Source organism: Protopterus annectens, chromosome 5.part1 (assembly GCF_019279795.1).
Source record: "Protopterus annectens isolate FY-2018-M chromosome 5.part1, PAN1.0, whole genome shotgun sequence".
Taxonomy (NCBI): Eukaryota; Metazoa; Chordata; order Ceratodontiformes; family Protopteridae; genus Protopterus; species Protopterus annectens.
This window is the reverse complement of record NC_056736.1, coordinates 424,211,583-424,232,198: the sequence shown is the minus strand read 5'-3', so window position 1 is coordinate 424,232,198 and position 20,616 is coordinate 424,211,583. Positions and strand designations below refer to the sequence as shown.

Sequence of the window (20,616 nt, the reverse complement as noted above, 5' to 3'; positions counted from 1 at the left end):
AGGGCTATGAGACGGAAGTTAGAGAGTTCGTTAGAGTTACCCCCCTTATGAAGAGGAATGATATGAGAGACTTTCCAGAGGGATGGGATAAAGCATTCAGTTATGGTTTGATTTATTAAAATGGAGACAGGATAGGCAAGTACTCCGGCTGCAATTTGCAGATACTCAGCGGGAAGGAGGTCAGCTGAGGGTGTACATGGTTTAAGTTTCATAAGTAGGGTGTGGATGAGATGCGTTGAGACTGGTTGCAATTTGAAAGTGGAGGGTCTATTGGTCAGGGAGTAAGGTTCCTGGGTGGCACCAGGAGACAAGGTCTTGGCTAGGGATGTGACAGTGTCAGAGAAGAATTTGTTGAAATTGTCAGCAATTTGGTTGGGTGTACTCTGAGTGAGGTTAGAAGGAGTAGGATTTTTTAGAATTACCTGGATGTAGTAATTTGTTGATACCTGACCAGAATTTCTGAGGGTTTTGGTGTTGAGCGTGTTGGAATTTCAAGTAATAATTTTTCTTGTCTAGGAGTATTAATGTCTTTGTTTCATTTCTAAGCTGTTTAAAGGTTTGGTGGTCAAACATGTTTTTAGTGATACGCCATTTAGTCCATGTTCTATTTCTCTGTATCATTTTTTGCTTGGTCTCTTTGGTTAGCCATACATGTTTACCTGAGTGTCCTGCTAGTAGTGGGCTCTGGAACTCATGTGTCCATCATTATGGCATTACTTCCACCACCATCTATTGGCCACAGTAATATACATCCTTTCCATTACACAATACATACTATGTTGGCTTACATCTTGTCAGTCAGTGCTGCTCTGTACAGTTGACGGGTATGGGCCACTACCCGTAGGGACAGACTCTATTGTCCATAGCAGTTGTTCAGCTGAACATCATTACAACAATTACACCTGATGGCACATATATATCATTCCATGTCATCTATCCCAGGATTATGGGCCAAGTACTACAGTCAGTTACATGCATATATGGTTTGTAGTGGATGGTTTCCTTGTAGGAGGCTTTTATTTTTTCTCCTTGGCTATGGCTTTAGCCTGCTTTCTTTGTTTCTGTTTTGGTTTTGGTTTTAGTTGTTGGTCTGGTTTCTGCATCTCTTTCTCTACCCCCCCCCCCACCCCAGTAAATGGATTGAGCTGTTTGGAATATATTTCAGCATGGCTTTTGTAGGTGATGCACATGATCAGGTGATAGCCTCTGCACCAATCAGTGTCCTCCACTTGCTACCTACATGCAGCATGCTGTGTAGTACTTCCAGTTACCACTGTCATGGCAACCCACTACTATAAATCAGGTGTACGTGGTCCCTTTACCTTTCCTATATGGTGAACATCCTTCCTGTGTGTGGGCAGCAGTGTTACAGACAGCAGGTAGCAATACCTCTTACAAGAGAACTTGCACACTCAGGCCAACTACATATTTGTATGAGATTCCAGAACTACAGACAGAGTGTGCGTAATGTTGTTGTATGCATTGTATAGCACCCGTGTTACAGGGTTTATGTGTACATACTAGTTTAACAGGGAATGCAGTCTGTGTGCATAGCTCTCAACTGTGGGATTATCCACTTGATGGCCAGAGGTGTGCCTGTTATGTTTTGTTGGTCCACCACATAGGTCTTGTGTCAGATATATCACTGGCAGTGTGCATGCTGAGTGCTATCAGTACATGGCTACATCTATTTTTGTTTCTGACTTCATATTACTGACTAAGGGCATGTTGCAGACTATCCTGTAATACCAGCAACTTGATTAGTGTATGACAACACTATTTCACATATGGGCTTGTGTTCCGGCCTCTGTCCTCCACCTACATACCAGGCTTTGTCCATATGACATGCTGGGTTATGTAGTGACCTGTGAGTATGTCATGCTGACATTCCTGCCTTCATTCCACTGCTGTTGTGGCCCCCACATGTATTGTGGGGTTGGGTCCATATATGTGTGGGCTTCATCTGCACAATACATGTGTGCCCTTCTGCAATCCAGAGGTCAGTGTATGTAACAGTGGCATATGCCCCTGTATGTCAGTCTACGGGGGGATGTACCATAACTAACATAGGCTGTTACAACATGCAAGGGATATTAGGAGCAAGCTGCCTTAAGGTATCTGGATGTACATTACCATACAATTCACCTTGGGAAAGATGCAGGCCTACTGCTTTCTGCCATACAGACTGTTCTGCTTGTCAGTGTGATTGTGATAGTTTCAGTTATGCCTTGTTATGTAACAGGTACATCCCATTGTGTCAGCTGAAGTCTTTTCCCCCTAAGGATTGCGTACAGATTGTAGATAGAGGTGGCTGGACTATACATCTGCATTACTTACTGTTGATTGATTGTTATCCTGTGGCCCAGTCTGTTTTTACTGTTGTACTACTTGAAGGCCTAGGCCTGGACAGCAACATATGTTATGCTTTCTGGAATACTGTATTAATTCATCTGTTTGAGAGTTGCGTTAGTCTGTTTATATGCATTTCAATGTCTAAACAGCTATTTGACATAGCATATACAGCTGTAATAGTACACAAATAAAGTTTTTTCATGTATGCAAACCTGTGTGTGGTGTTATATCCTTTGACCTCTCTGTGGGTATATGTTTCAGGCAACAATTGTCTTTTGTATGGGTGACTAATACAGTGCCCATTTGGTAAGGTGGCAATTGTAGGAATACTGGCTGTTCCATATGGTGTGCACCTTCTAAATATGTATCTTCCTATACATATCTCTGTGTGTGGATGTATAGTTACATATATATATGTATATATATATATATATATATATATATATATATATATATATATATATATATATATTTTAGGAATGTTTATTGCTTCCACATTGTACATTCCCTATGGTAGCCAGACTGTACTGCATGATATGTTATTGATACCAGCCTGACATCATACAGGTGGGATAGATTACTGTTAACATCTTGTGTTAATGTTGTGTCGGGTCCTAGTTATAGGACTTGCAATAGTTGGTATTATATTGCAGGGCAGACCTGTTTGGCTGTGGGGGGGTAATATCAATACGTACAAGACGTATGTAGCTTGGGCCCCCTCACCCCCATTAATGGTGCCTGGTCATAAATGTATTTGTTATGTTCTCTTTTATATCTATAGCTATATATCTGTATATATATATATATATATATATATATATATATATATATATATATAGACATATATGTAATTAGGCATATATATCTATAGATGTATGCACACACACATATATATATATATATATATATATATATATATATATATATATATATATATATATATGTATATTATATAACTATTTAGATAGAAATATACACACATACGTACTATTGCAACCTGATGGTAACTTTTTTGCTGACAGTAATGGAACTTTGTTACATTTTATTCGCTGAGGAGCTTTTCTCCCTGGGTCTCTGCTGAAAATGAGCCAACAGTTCAGTCAGACTAACATGGTTAACACATGTAAAATACATAAATAAATATATACATCTACATGTTTAAATACATTTCCTGTACTGTTGAATGACTGTGCTGGATAATATGTTTGTGAAAACATCAGAGTTATGTATATCTGACATAGCTTAGTGGTAAATCACTTTAGCTATGGTGTACGTGGTCCTGGGTTTAAGCCTTGCAGAGGCTGTTTATTTTGTTGTTGGGCAGATCACGGGCCATTGGATACAGAGTGATTAAGGCACTTTTAAGCAGTTGTAAGCGGGTTTGCATGGAGGTAAGCACTGTTAACTTCTGGTTACAGTTTCTTACACTGATTTAGCTTCTCAAGTGCTTAACCTGTGTAGGCATTGTTTACCCCCACACAAACAAGCTTAATCCCGCTTACTGCTGCTTAAAAGTGCTTACTCCCACTTATCCCTGTGCTAATTTCTTTAAAAGAAATGAAAAATGGTTGATAGGAAAGTGGTGAAAAAGGGGCAGAAAGAGGGAAAGACAGTAGGGAAAATAGCTAGGGATGTGCAGGAAAGGTGTAGGGAAGGTCCATAGCTGCATATGCACTGAATTTGGAGATAGATTTGGACACTCATACCCCTGAGAGAAGGGTGAGGACAGCAATAATATGTTGTTAAGCCAATTAGACCAGATTACGTGTCCAGTGGACACATGTGCAAAACGGACAGGTATGTATGGGGCCAGATTTTTTTTTGGGGAACAGATTGCCCTTTTTTTTCAGGTAAGAGTGGGATGTTGGGAAGGGATAGTAGGTATATTTGGGGAGATAGGTCAGGTAGGTTAACAGACAAGACAAACAAGATGCATACAGGGGCAGTATTTGACACATGTAGGGGGTAAACACCTTGATGGGGTGGGGCGTTGTGAAATCGGAAGCCCATGATCCCCCTAGTGGAAACAGTGGGACTGAGGTCCTCACCCATGGGCAGTCGCCACTGCACCTTCACAGCTCCGAAGGTGGCTGTGCTGGGAGCTGACTAGGAGGACCAGGCCAACCCTCTAGTTGTGATACATGGCCCTCAAGCTGGCGTAGCAGGTCTCCGACCTCCCTGCGGAGCTCGCTACACACCATGACCTGGACCTGGCGATGGGTGACAGGTTCCTGTCTGTGCCCGCTCCCAGGGGGAGCAAGCCCCATCCCCCGAGGTGGTTCCACCCAAAGGTGGTGCAGGACCAATGGATGAGGAGGTCTTGGGTTGGGCCCCAGATGTGCTGGTGCCCGGTGCCATGGCCAGCTGAGGTGGGACAGGTGGGTCCGCCGGGACCAGCCTTCCCAAACATGCTATGGTGTTTTAATTTTATCAACATATGTGGGTTAGTAATTGGCAAAACATTCCAGGATTAGGTATAACAGCATGCATAGATATTCCCATTAACCCAAACACCAAATATGGAACAGTTGCATAGCAAACAGAACACCTGCATATATGGGACCACAGTGGTCATTACAACAGCATGCAGGTACATTGATGGCAGTGTGCCACCAATGTGGGAGTATTTCAACATAGCACATGCATAGAAACAAATTTAAATAATTATCAAACAATAGGACATATGTCTCAACAGTAGAGTTAAGTCAGCATATACCAATTGAGTTGTGTATTTAGTTTATTGTTGCAGATATGGTGAGGGGGAGAAAGATGTCAGTTAACAACTAGTATATTCCTGTAGTTCTCATTACTTTCCTAGTCAGTGCTGTGATCTGTACCTTACAGGTATTAGTACACTACCCTGTTGCCTTAGTTTGGACAGTGGTATGGCTGTCAACAACTATATACATGAACTGGTTTTACTTGCAGTATACTCCTCTTACCCAGTATACCTGTTGAGATATTGTTTGTTAACACTACCTAACTGTTTCTACACATACTCGCTGATTCCAGGTTGATGTTATGCACATACCTGTCCATCTCTTATTGCACACACTCTGGGCATGTCTTCACCACATGCAGGTGAACTGGGACATAGTTTGACTATTGCCCTCTTAAACCTTTAGTGACTTGTACAATGACAGATTTGTTTTGACATTTTCCATATATGTACAGGTCTGACAGTCAGTTATATGACATGAAATGCTGCCTATATGTCAGAAATTAGCACACTGATATGGCAGGGGGCAGGCTAACAGCCAGCAGATATGGGTCAAATAACTGGACATTCTGGACATTTCTGTACACTTGTGGGGTATGATTCTGCATACAGCTTACTACCACTCCCAGGATTAGAACCATGGCTGCGTCTGCTAAAAATAAAACACTGTCCATCACAGCTGAGTGTGCTATATAAGTATTGCTGTGTATCTCTTGTCTGATTCCTGTCTATAATTCTCCTGTGGTTTTACATTCTGACCTTGCAATTACAACACTCTTATACAGGATTTCCTAGACAGTTGTATTATGTAGTACAGTGTGGGTGACAGTGATGTGTAATACCTTATTATTCTGAGCAACTGCAACACTAACAATGCCATACAATACCAGAGTAAACAGTACCAGTACAGGATATCAATCTTTTATTTATAGGCACAGCGTTTGTATCTGACAGACCTGTGGGAGCAATGTTTCCTAGCACTACCAGCATTTTGCCACACAAGTTATCAGTTTCCACATTAGTATTATGAACATACGTCTCACTCTGTTACTGTACACACTCTGGTCACAGCTTGATAACATGGGGGTGGAGATGGGACACATTTGGCTACTTACTCATAACATTTTGGGGGGGGTTGCTAGAGTGACAGGTCAGTTGTATGTCTTGTTTGCTGCCTAAACGTCTGGGATCATCCCACTGATTTACCAGGGTGACAGGCAGCAGCTATGGGCCAATTTACTGGACATTCTGGACATTTCTGTACACTTATGGGGTATGATTCTGCATACAGCCTACTGCCACTCCCAGTATTCGAAGCATGGACTGTGTGTGCAAAAAATACAACAGTTCACATCACAGTTGAGTGTACTAGTTGGATTTTGTTGTCTGTCTTTTCAGTGTTTTCTGTCTAAGTCTCTCCCACTTGTACTATTTGACCTCTTGGGATTACAACAGTTATATACAGACATTCCTACACAATTTATTTATGTAGCACAGTGTGGGTGACAGTGTTTACTACAACAGTACTATTAAGTGATTGCAACTCTACATTACCAGATGATAACAGAGTGAACACATGCAATCCAGCAGTTAGACCTTAATTGTCAGGCTATTATGCTTTTATTTACATACAACCTATATGAGACTCTTCCTGCCTATTCTCTGGTGTATGCAGTACATGCCTTAAACAATGCAGGTTTTATACAGACAATTAACGTACTACTACTTTTAGATCTATTTACTATGACAGTACATGCAAGAGTATTACTAACCTGCCTCATGTCGCAACCACTGCAGTCTACAGTCATGGGCTTCCTGGTTCACAGCCCGCTCACCTGCCACAGTGGAAGACATAAGAGGAATATTTAGCCATACCTATTCATAATATACATGAGCTGGCTATTATTAACCAGGTAGTGGACTGATACTTACACACTACTGGGACCTCCCCTGTCCTCCTAGCCTCTTGGATCCACTGTTCCAAGAGATCCCCCTTTCTCCGCTTCAGGTCAGCATAGTAATGCCTGACCTGCTCACCAGTTCGGGGTAAGCCAGTGGCACTGGTGAGGTCATGGGCGAGATGGTCCCAGGCTTCCACTTTGTATTGGGAACCCTGGTACTGGCCCTGCAGCAGTCTCTGGTCATGGACTTTCACAAGGAGTCCTGCCATGACTCTGGACTCCTGGATGCCCCAGCACTGTACCCAGAAGTGCACTTCCTCTCCCATTCCAGACATAGTGCCTACAAGTGAAAGCTACAACCAGGTATGAGATGTATTCCCACCTGTTGGGTTTAAATAGAGTCGGTTTCCCACACTTTGCCATATTTGGATGGTTTTGAAAATGCTAAGCTATGGGCAAACTTGCTTACCTAAGGTTGGCATTGCTTAAAGGGGTATACCAATGGGCAGACTGAGTTAGCTGGCCTACACATTGCTTACACCTACTAAGCTGGGCTGTGCAATGCTTAGCATTGCTTAATATTTAATTTGCATTATATTTGCATTGTGGCATTGATTTATTATTCATTACATGTTATATATGTGTTTGGTATCCATGATTCATGTGTACATACACTGTATGGGGTCCTTGTTTTTATTAGGGGATTTCAACACTTTATTACAGTTACATTGTAACTCATAATCAAAAAAGAGGTTAAATCGCATGTATTGTCATTAGAAGCCAAACTAAAAAGATTAGAGTCAGAACTGCAAACTAAATTCTCTATTGATGTCGAAAAGCAGATGATATCCCTGCAAAAACAACTTCATGAAGTACACCTAAAACAATACTCTCTCACGGAACTAAGACTCCTACATAGATATACTGAATAGCTGCCCCTTTCCTAGTGAATGGAGAAAAACTTCAAGGTGGACCATCCATCCATCTGGGATGATGTGGGGAATGGCCAGCACTGGGGGGAGACTTTGATTACTGAGGTTTTCACTGGAGTTTCTGTTTAAAATTAATTATTCATCCAGCATTAAAAAACATATTTGTAGACTTACTATATTGTGATCTCTTATGCCAAGTGAAAATGAATTCTTATCCAGAGGTCAATATTATATCTGACTACTGCAAAAAAGACATGTATTAAAATCTTATGCAAATAATATGAGTACATTGAAAGAGAAATCTATATTGCAATCAATAGCAAAAACATCAGATAGATGAAAATTACCACAGTGAGATGTCTATGGGGCAAACCCATTCAACTGCACAGCTAACTTCATCTGTGTAGGATTTCTTCTAGATTTAGGTTTCTGATATCAGTTTACTTGTACTAGCTCAATATGTGCTAAAATAGCAGAGAGGTATAGTATAGTAGCCTCAGAACTATTGGTTTTTACTTCAGTTTTTTTCCAGACTTTAGGAGAAAAAGCTGCACAAATCCCTTCTTGTCTGACAAAGCAAATTGTTTAATTTCAGTCAGAAAGGTGGCATTGTTTGAATGGTGTTGTTCACCCAAATGAACCACTCAACTGTGTAGCAATGACTCTGGATGACTGAACTAGCTGAACAAATAAAAACATTGTAACAGCCTGCTTTTTATTATTGTGTTTGGAAGTAGAAACCACTGGCAGATTATAATAGGGGGGATTCAGGTGGCTGCACAAGGCCCAGAGCTCAAGGAGTGTCCACGGCCAGTGTAGGAAAAGATCCCAGCAGCTCCAACTGCTTTGAACAGGAGTACAAATACACACATTTCTATTCATTTTATTTTTATGTATTCACTTTTCAAGTAGGAAATTGCACATTTCTTTACTTAAAAGTAAATAAAAAACAGGCAGTGGAGTCCATGTTGAAAGCAGCCTCAGTTGCAGAAGTCTATGGGGGAAGGCGAGTGCACTTAATCAATCAATTTATGAGTTTTTATGTTCCTTGCTGGAGTAGAAAGCCTCACTTTAAGAAAAGGTATGGTTGCATAGATCTCACTAAATCCAGCTATTGAACTAAACATCAGTCTCCATTCCAAACAGAGCATACAAACAGCCACTGATCTGTGTAGACACTTGCAAATGTAAAGACCATAGATAAGAATGACAAGAAATGGATGGTTCCTGTAAAAAAGACAGGCATTAAAATCTTAGGTGAATAAAATGAAGAAAGTGGAAAACGAATCTATACCGAACCCAATGGTGATAAATATAGACAACTACAAATTACCAGTGAGCTGCCAATGGAACAAACCCATGCAACTATATGTCTAACTACATCTGTGTAAAACTTTTTTTAGGTTTACAATGGTGTTATCAACAATATATATTTATTTGCACTGGCTTAAGATGTGCTAAAATACCACAGGAATGGGTGAAGTGGTCTCAGAACTGTTGGTTCCACTTTCAGTTTCTTCCAGGATTTAGGTTGGAAAGCTGCATAAACCTGTTCCACTCTGGAAAAGCAAATTGTTCAATATGAACTAGAAAGTGGATTTTGTTTGACTGGCATTTTCTTCAGCTGAATGAGACATTCATGTCTGTACCAGTGACTCTGGCTGATTCAACAAACTGAACAAACTAAAAATGATTTTTTTTTTTCTTCTAGCATTTAGAGTTAGGAATTCTTAAATATAATGTCTAAAGGTGCAAAATGACCTTTGTTTTTTGTATATATATCCTTATTCAAAAAATAAACACAAAAAAAACAAAGGTTGTTTTGCACCCATACATGAAAAAAATGTTTTAAAAATGTTGCTTCCAAACAAGGAAGAATGTAGTAAGCCATGTTGAGGCATTAATATTCATCGCAGGGCAGGGAGAGGTTATGCCATTCTGGGTCCCAACTCTAATACTGTTGTATTAGAGTAGGTAAGCAATTGTAAACTAGTGATGTTATTGCCAGACTCTTAATTTAACAGTTTGGCAGTTGCATCACTAATTTACAATTACTTACCTCTGCTAATCATTGAATTATATTAATCAGACAGGAGCTGAGCTTCTCTGCAATGAGTTTGAGGGCTGTGTTCCTCCAAAAAAAATAATATTTTTTCAGGTGTTGATAAAATGCTCATTCAACTGTGTTCATTGAAAAGGTGCTCAATGAAATGCTATACCATTAGTTTTCTGCCAAACTGTTAATTTAACAGTTTGGCAATTATATCACTAATGTTTAGATTATTTAGATGTGCTAATCTAACAGTATTCGAGTTGGAACTCGGAATGACATACCCAATCCCTGCCCTTGTATGAATATTAATGCCATATTCACAGCTTAGTACATAGTCTTCCTTGTTTGCAAGCAATATTTAAAATTTAATGTTATTAATGGCTTCAAAATGCACTTTTCTTTTCACACAAAAAGTGTTTGTAAGCATAAAGATGTATGTGAACTCTTTTTTGTTTGAAAAGAGAAGGACATTTTACATCTTTAAATGTGATCTTTAAAATACATCAGTGTTGAAATGAAGGTAGAGGAATAACCATAGATAGAGGAAACCTTGATAGGATAAAGCAGCTTGGATATAGTTAAGTATCAAAAGCATCAGACAGATTGCAATGTCTGTCATGGGTAATTCTGGAAACTCTGGAAATTTTCTTTATTAAAATGAATTATTCAATCTGAAGGCAGAACTGAAGATCACATAAATATGTGTGGCTCTTGCAAATAAATGTTCTGAATTATGATCAATTAAATAAATCAAATTTCAGTGAGCACATTTTCAATGAGCACAGTTAAACAAACATTTTACCAAAACCTGAACAAAATATGTATATTACTTTCTTTGGAGGAACACAGCCTTCAAAATGCTCGTGCAGGGAAGCCCAACTCCTGCCTGATTAATATAATCCAATTATCTGTGAATGTGTCATGGATCAAATAGACATTATTTCATGCTGTAAATTCAGACAATTCTATAATTGTCAAGTGATATAAACGAACTGTGAAATGAATTCTGACTCAACAACTGTGGCCATTATCAGGGAGTTATAATGTTCATCATTTATTAAATATTATAATGGAGAATAATTAGATTGTGAACTGTGTATTGGCAATTATTTCATATTACACTCTCTACAGAAAATGAACACTATAGTCTATTCCATCCCATGAATACTGATTGAAAAGATTAAATACTCTTAAATTCTACTTTTCATATTCTGTAGTTTTAAAATGAAAATTCTCTAAAGCATGGCATTAATCTATTACTAGAGAGAGAAGGATGATAGTATGGCAAGATGCCAACAATTTATTTCGACTCCAGGTTAGAGACCACCTTTCCTATCAAGGATTGATATCAGAGTTTAAACAAAGAGAAAGAAATGGGAGGAGTCCTAAAGGAAAGGCCATCCCTTGTAGAGTTTTTAGTAGAATCTAGAACAGAAGCTGCTATTAAAAAAAGAATAATTAGTACAGCATATACAATATTGCATGATAACTATAAGACTCAATCAGAATAGGTTAGAAAGGATTGGGAAGAGAGACTGGATAAGCATTCACAAAGAGACAATGGAGGGTATATGGATGTCTCCCAAATATGCAACAAAATCTAGAAGATTTTGATTTTTGCCTGATGAGTCTGATGATGATGGTGGCCAAAATGAGACACAGCTGGGAGATGCAGAGGCTGATTCTGACACAGAGGTTAACATCCAGTGACCCCCTTCATTATCACCAGACACAGCTGATATGCCTACACATACCCACCCCTCCAAGGCCATAGATATTGGACAGTTAGAGGGTGAGGACATTGACCAGGGAAGTTTGGCTATTACTGCTGTTTCAGTGACTGTTGACACTGGCCATAGCCAAACTACTGGTGAGGTGGATTGATAGGGGTGCTCAGAGGAGGCCTGCTGTACCTACCCAACCTGTGTCAGGTGTCTCATCACGTGTCACTCAATGTATGTTTAGGGACATCATGGAGGTACAGGCATGTTCAGAGAGAACTCCAAGAAAATGCTCAGGGTTATAGATGCAGTACAGTCTGATACCCGTGACTGCCTCCACCATGTTGTTCATTTCCTGGATCATTTGAATGACACATTGGAATGAGATGTGCCTGTGAGTGCAGTGTATCTGTCATGGAATGCACATTGTCTGCCATGGAAAGTCTGCTAGGAGGGGAGCATAGATCAGCAACTACAACTGCTGTGAGCCAACGTGGCCAAGCCCAATCACACTCCCAGAGTGACAGTACATTCAATGCTCCATCAGACAGTGTACTGTTCACACCCAGACATAGCAGGCCATGGGGTCGTGGTCCTGGGCATTCCCGTGAAGGGAGCACATCCAGCAGACATCAGTTACTTTTAGATAGTAGCACAGCATATGACCTTGGGCATGGAGGTGTCAGTGGATCTCCTGGTAGAGCCAGTTCTCATATTCAGGGGCAGAGACAATGAGCTGTCAGCTGTACCATGCACAGATCACAGCTGTCTGACATACAGACATGTAGGGCTAGCACTGAGCTTGGCTGTGTTCATGTCGACACTCACACACCAATGTCACATTGGGGGTACCTACAGACACACCCACAACATTTACATAGTCCATCTTGCCTGCTTCCCTTGCATACTCACACACACACACACACACACACACACACACACACACACACACACACACACACACACACACACACACACACACACACTCTCACAGACACACACACACACAAACACACTCCCCAGCCATTTGTGTCAGCCTAGGCCTCCTGCCCCCCCCTACAACACCCTGTGCAAGTGATGATAACTGTGCCACATCCCTGTCATCTATCTTTTAGATTCAGGCATACTAAAGCTATGTGTCTGATGCACAGGGTGACTATCTATATTAATATGATGTTATTAGCCTCCATTTGTGCTGTGGACTTATAATTTTACATGTCATGTAGATTGTACATATCTATTTAAACAGATGCTAGCATAATAATTTGTCTACCTTATAGTGGATGTTTTTGTAAGGACTGTGAATTCTGGGGTTCCTATTAAGTGATCGAAGATGCATTCTTTCGAATGCACCTTGATCGAATTTAAAAGAATGAAAAGGCAAAATAGTGAAGCGGCTTTTAAGCGAATTCTTTCCCTGGGAAAGAATTTGCTTGACTGCTTCCATTACTTTGCCATTTTCAGCACTGTAGTGCGATCTCAGAGTTGGTATATTTAAGCAGGGGGGTGGGGGGCACAGCCCCACACTTTATGTATTGTTTTAAAGTTTTTTTTTTGTTTTGTTTTGTTTTGGAACAGCGATTTTTTTTTTCCCTGGGAAAAAATTTTTTGTTCCGAGTGTTTGGGATTGTAAGCTTTCGCTTACATAGAGTCGATAAATCAGTGTTCACTTTTTTAAGCATTTGCTGATTTAATATAGACCCAAATTTTGACAATTACATGTGTCTCATTAATACATCTAACCTTCTCTTGAAGGATTGTTTATTACACACATATGGGTGCACAGCCAAAGTTGACCCATCAGATTCCAATGTCAGGATTGTATGTCACCACTAAAGACACATTTCATCAGAACGATAATACAGTATAATGCTTCTGTTTGCATGTACATCACCATAGGTTCCGAGATTCATAGGATGTGACTAGACTATTGACCTGATGATGTTTAGAAGCACAGCTGTTACATCACATTATAATATTAACAATCAGATATAATGCATGGCCAAGTTTTGTCTAACAAGGACCACCCTTGTCCAAGAGAGACGCAGCAGTGATCCTTGGAAGATAATGTTTTCACAGCAAGTCATGCACCTTGAACTTAAACAGGGTAATGTAGGTGCTCTGCTTGACATGGATTTGAAGCCTACTGCAGAGGAGAGATGACCTTTGTGAGATGTATCTGTCTCTCCAGCATGTCGTTTGTATGTCATACTGTACATTGAGGTCCCTGAGACAGGTAGCTGGAATCCAACATTACTTACGCATGTGCAGCATTTCCATCTCATTTTGGACACAGATAGCCCTCTAAAGCATACATAATCTGCATCAAAGATATCTATATCATAATGCACACAATGACAGATATATCATTCTGCCCACAGAGAACACATGTTGGAGACCCTCTGATGTTTTCTTACCAGAAATTTCTGAGGTCTGTCAAGTTGGTGGATGGGTCCAATAAACTACGTTTCCAAGGGTGGTTGACATTCTTTCATACAGCCAATTAGGGATGAATATAGGGGATTGCTACCATTTTTGGCTATTGATATAATGTAATTTCTACTCAGATGTATGATGTAGAATGTGTACCTCCCCACAGTAGTCCCAGATTGCAGTTGACGTGTGTTCCAAGGTCTATCAATGCAAAAGTGTGGAATACTGTACCAATGGTCATTTTAAAATACACAGGAAAATGTATTATAATCACAGAGCATGATGATGCTGTTATGTGCAGTTAATGTAACAACCATGCCTTTGTCAGCAGTCATTAGTGCCACAGAACCTCAGTTTTGTTCATGACTTCTGTGATATATATGTCAAGCACAAGGGGCCACAGCACTGACACTTCTGTTACCACACAGGTGACATGTCTGCTGCCTGAGATGAGTTCTCTTACTGTGATTAAATGAAGATGGTCTGTGATCCCACTGGAAAGCCAACTGCTAACTTAGAATTTCATATTCACCTTGGTTAGTGCCCCACTGGCAACAAATGTTGGGTTGTGGTGAAGGCCTTGGCCAAGTTACAATAGGATGTGTGCACATCTTTGACCTTGTTTATGTCTCTTGTCACAGTCATGACTCCCACAAGGATCTGCAGCCACAAGATGCACTTGAGATCATCTAACGGGAACACATCTAGTGTCTGGAGGTCACTTATTTCCTTGTGTCTGAGATGCATGCAATATGTATCCATTGCCTTACGGAAGAGGTTGCATATATTTATGGTTCTTATTTACACTTGCATTTTGCCAGTCATCTCTTGTGAGGTTGGAAAATGGTAGCTATATTCCAGTCAATGTGGAAAACAGCAGTATTCAGACTGTGACTGAATACGGTGTCTAGGGGTGTAGCTCACTGTTGAAGCACATGAAGAACACAGGCCAGAATTCCATCTGATGCCATGGAGACTGCACTCCTAGTCTTGGAGAGGGAAGTGATAACATCCTCATTATAGATACTACAGCTCGGAGGTGATGAGTCACACATAGTTGGCACTAGGTGTGGTGGTGGCAGGAGACACTCTTTTCAGCTTAATGTATCTGCTATCAGGTTTGGAAGTTACACTAGGTCAATGTGTGCACTAACATACACAATTTGATTCGACTACAACTGAGTTATATCAGTTTGCAGATGTACATGAAGAAAGTCCTCTGGTTTTTCCATGATATGAAAGGCTTAGCATGGTTGCTCTGTGTGAGTTCTTGAATGTGTCTTATTTGCATGTTTATACTGAGGACAGTTGCTTTCTACACCTGGTTTCTCAATGTTGTATTTTTAAATGGCAGCTTCTTTCACTTACTTTATAATGTAGTTATGACAGACATACACCACTGTGGTTTGTATTTTCTGGAGGATATTTGTTTGAGCCTATCAAGCACACGTGTGTGTATACATTCGTGCAGAAGTGTAGACAGGGCATCACGGACTAATGTACTATAGCTGTCAATGACCTTAGCAGAAACAGCAGCAGCCGATTGTATTTGAAAACTGATCTATTGATATTTCTGTAGGTATGAGGGCAAAATGTTACAGCCTCTGCACACAATCCAGAGCAGATAATGTCAAGACACATTGTTAAAGCCTAAACTGAGTCCAGATGCATTAACCATCAATTAGATATTCCTACGGTGCACCCATGCCACAAGTGCACAGATGGGGTTTTTGCAGATAGAGATATCATCTTCTACGTATTCATTTGGACAGTACCATTCAGGCTCCCACAGCAGATGTTTTGCTTCCATTTTTTAATTGTCTTCTGCACTTTGCTCTGTCTCAACAAGCACCTGTATGTCCTCTGTTGCCACATCCAAGCACTTTATCTTAGGCCTTCCTATTTTCTTCATACCTGGCAGCTACATCCTTAGCATCCTTCCCCCAATATACCCAGCAGTACTCCTCAGTACATGTCCAAACCAACACAATCCCACCACTTGGTCCTAATCTCCAAAATGTACAGCCTGAGCTGATATTGCAATATATGGTTAAGACTCATGTTTATCCTCAGCCCACACAATGCAAACCATAGCATCTGGTACTCTGACAACATCTGTTATGACTCCTGCCTTTTTGTCTGTGGCAGTATCTGTGACTGTCACCGATATGACATAGTTGGTCTCAGTACCATGTTGTAGACCCTCCATGTCAGAGTTTTTGGCACCTATCTGTCAAAGATCACTCCTGATACTCTTCTCTGCACACTCCACCATGCATGCTCTGTCTTCTACACTCCCTGTATAATAACCTCACTGTCATTCACACACATATAGTCTTAGTACTGCTGACCTTCATTCCTCTCTTCATTAAAAAATATCTCCACCTCACCAGGGTCTCATACACCTGTACTAGGGAAGGTTTTAGAAGACCTCCTAGGAGTTTCTTTGTTTCTTCGGAAGACACAGAAGTAACTACAGAGTATGCTAGTGAAGCAGGATCTTACCCTCCACTGCTGTCACCTCAAGATCCTGAAATATTTCAGTACAGGTTTTGGAAAAAATTGGAATAAAGGACAACAGCAAATTAACTAGAAGAAAAGAAGTAGAAATAATTGGGAGCAATTTATTGGAGAAGGGCAGTTTAATGGTAACTCTAAAAAAACAAAATGGAAATGATATATATAATTTTATTGTATGTTCTTTAGTCATTAATTTATCTGGTTGTGAGTCATTTTAACTGTTTTAAATCTTGAACTGAAGTTTATACCGACAGTGTTGCCACATTTTTATGTTTTTAGATGTGAATTATTCTGACTTGCACGTAAAATGCATTTATTGAATTTTTTAACAAACAAGGTTTTGAATGTGAGACAAATGAGTCAGAAAGTAGTGCTGAATCTTCACTTTTTCTTGTATTTCTGATGAAAATGATTGAATAGTCCACAATGTAATGCTTATTGTAATTTAGACACAGATAGGGTGACGTGTAATAGTGTATTTATACCACCATTCAATATTGAGGGTATACAAGGTTAGTTATTCTGTGGAAAGGTTATTTGAACGATACACTGAAACTAAATCTTTGGTGAAACAGAATTTATCTAAAAAGGAGTGGACTGCTTTAAATGATTTACGGAACAATAGTGAATTGATTATAAAACCTGCAGATAAAGGAAATAAAACAGTAGTACTTAATTATGTCCAATATTTAAATATGTGTTATGATTCTTTGGTTTATGAGATATGTGATAAAAAGTGTATTATGAATTTATAAAATATTATTCTTTTCTATTGGATAAGGGCTTCCATTTTGGGTATTTCTCTAAACAAGATATAGAAGGAAAACTGAATCCTAATAAATGTGAAGTAGCCACTTTTTATTGCCTCCCCAAAATACACAACGGGCTAGAAAAATTAAGTGGCCATCCTAGAGTTCCAGCATAACAATTTGTTTTACATAACTTGGGAGTGCTTTTGCATGAATATTTAACAGCTATTGTGAAAAAAAAATCCTTCTTTCATTAAGGACACAGAGGAAATCATAGATATGATTAAAGAAATAAAATGGAGTGGAAATATGTACTGATTAACCATGGATGTTAAATGTTTATATACCACTATTCAACATACACATGGCATATAGGCAGTGTAACACTTTTTGGGAGATAATCCACTCTCTAATTATATTATTGAATTATTGTTGTTTTGTCTTAAAAATAATTTTTTGGCTTTCAAAAATGAATTTTTTCATCAAGTTAAAGGTACGGCAATGGGGGTGCATTTTGCCTCTATGTATGCTAACATTACAATGGCCCTGTTTGAGTTAGAATATGTGTATCAACACATTTTTAATAATTATGTTATTAAATGTTATTGTTATATTGATGAGTTATTTTTTGTTTGTAAAGGTGGGGGTGAGTTAATTTATGAAGTTATTCAGGACCTCACGGTCAACAGATTTGGCTTCAAATTTGATGGCATTCAAATAGGTAAATGGGTATTATTTTTGGATTTAGACTTATTTGGATTAGAAGACATTTATATTATGACTTTGGTACACTGAGAATTGAATGAGGACAGTATATTCTTACAGGGTCTATATTATTTGAACAAAGTTTTATAACTTCTCTCATGAGCTGACATTTGTAATTTCATTTAGGCTGCACTTGTGTGGTCATAAATGACAATAAAGTTTCCTCAAAGCTTTTGAATGAATCATTAATCAAATTTCACATCATTTTAGTATCTATGCATTTGTGATATTTGATAAAGCAGTAAAGTATTTTAATATTTCCTATCTCAATATTTTCTCTTTTGGATAAATGATATAGATGTCAGCAACAGTAATGACACTGATGAGTAATATAACTTTCAACAACATATATAACATTATTGAAATCTGAATATATTTTCAGTTTATGAAATAGATCAGGCAAGCAAGGATATATATATATATATATATATATATATATATATATATATATATATATATATTCTGCATAAATAGTCACATCTTTTTACATTTAATTTTAGTGATTGCATATGTGTGTTGGGGTAGTTGATTCACTATTTGCAGTAGGAAAATATGCTGGCAGTTTCATTTTGAAGAGGGCAAAGATGCATAAAGATATATAAATCTTGTGTTCTCTGCAGTCTGTACAAAGCCACCATTTCTTATTTCCACCAAGTGGCACAGATGTTAAACATTCTTGACTGCAGATTAACATTTCTTTTATTAGCTGATCTTATAATACGTCTAGTTTGTATACCTCTCCATGTAGTGTATTTTCAGAGAAACTGTAACAAGAGTTGGATGGTCTGACCAACCAAGCTGTTGACTTTGTGGTGTACTACATTCTGACTTCAGTTTAAACACCAGATACAAGCTGCAGAGCAACATGTAGATACAGATTAAACTGACATATATTAACATGCGCACATTTATCTGTACATTAATGTATTCAAAATATACCTGCTTGGTTTAATTAACACCTGTTGAAGGAACAATTTATTTGTGCCATTATCATTCCCTTAAGATTTTTTTGATACAGTATTCATTTTTTTTTCCAAACTGACGTATGCACAATCTAAAGACAAGTCCAAGTGTCAATAGTTTTTAATTATTAACATTCACTTTCATTGGATTTAAATTTTTTAACACATAATCACCAGTATTTACATTTTTGGAACTACTGCTCTCATAATGTACATTTTAACAACTTCTTTAACCTCTTTATTTCTGAGTGTATAAATGACTGGATTGAGCGCTGGAGCTAAAACAGCAAAGAAGATGGTACCAACAGCATGAAAATCACTGGAGATATCATCTGTTCTATATGAAGAGTAGCTAACAACAATTGATAAATAGTATATTATCACAACAGCTAGGTGAGAACTGCAAGTAGAAAATGTTTTCCACCGCCCGCCTGCAGAACTGGTTTTCAACACTGACCTGAAAATATTGACATATGAAAACACCACAAGCAAAAAAGGTATAAACACACATATGAGTACTAGGCACATTGTCCAGATGGTAATTGCAGTAATGTCAGTGCAAGCTAATTTGGAAATGAAGAAATGATCACAGAAGCAATTATTAATTTTATTTGGTCCACAGTAAGGAAGAAAAGCTGTAAAAATGACAAGCGATACAACTGCTATGCAAGCTAGTATAAAACATCCTATTGTCATTTTAATAATAAATCTTTTTGTCATAACAGACATATAGTGCAATGGGTTACAGATTGCTATGTATCGGTCATATGCCATTACTACAAGAAGAAAACATTCAAAAAGCGCCAAAACATGTAAGACACATAACTGTGTAAAGCAGGCAGTGAATGAGATTGTGTTAGAATTAATCAAGAATAAAGCTAACATCTTTGGAATAGTTGTAGTTGTAAACATAATATCTATAGCAGCCAAGTTACCAAGAAAAAAGTACATTGGTTTGTGTAGTCGTCGATCAACTATAACAACAGTTAAAATGGAAGCATTCCCTGCCAGTATTATTAGGTAGATCACTAAAAGGACAGCAAATAATGCTGGCTGATAACCAGGAAAGTATGGAAATCCAACAAGTACAAACTCTGTGATTTCAGTTTCACTGCTGTCATTTGTCACCATACTCCAAAGACTTCCAGTCCTGACAAAAAATAAATAAATAATATCAGTGTCTATTAACCAAATGAATGCACAGTATTTGTTTCTGTGATACAAAGTGTTGAGTATATAATATGTCAAATAGGATTGCATATAAAATCATCTTAGGAAAAGATTTTAGCAAATGCCATTGTATGTCCTGCAAGATTCCACTTGGTCTACAGACAAATAAAGATGGCCTTTTCAAAAGTGAAAGTAGCATAACTAAAGATATTTGAAACAAAATGTTTTCTCAGTTATCAGCCCCATGACGTCACCCAGTCATTAGCCTAATAGCTAAATATTCAGTATGACTATTTTCAATAATGGGAACAAAAACTTTGCAGATTTTTTTAAACTCTC

The 20,616-nt window shown here is 38.6% G+C and overlaps 1 protein-coding gene across 1 annotated transcript in view; it reads right to left on the bottom strand.

Annotated features, from left to right (window-relative positions):
- The window catches only part of LOC122803182 (olfactory receptor 2AT4-like), a 41,916-nt gene that overhangs the window by 13,099 nt on the left and 8,201 nt on the right, over nucleotides 1-20,616 (bottom strand). The window contains exon 2 of the mRNA XM_044072795.1: nucleotides 19,292-20,221. Coding sequence (XP_043928730.1) covers nucleotides 19,292-20,221 — 930 coding nt within the window. The remainder of the gene's footprint in view (nucleotides 1-19,291; nucleotides 20,222-20,616) is intronic.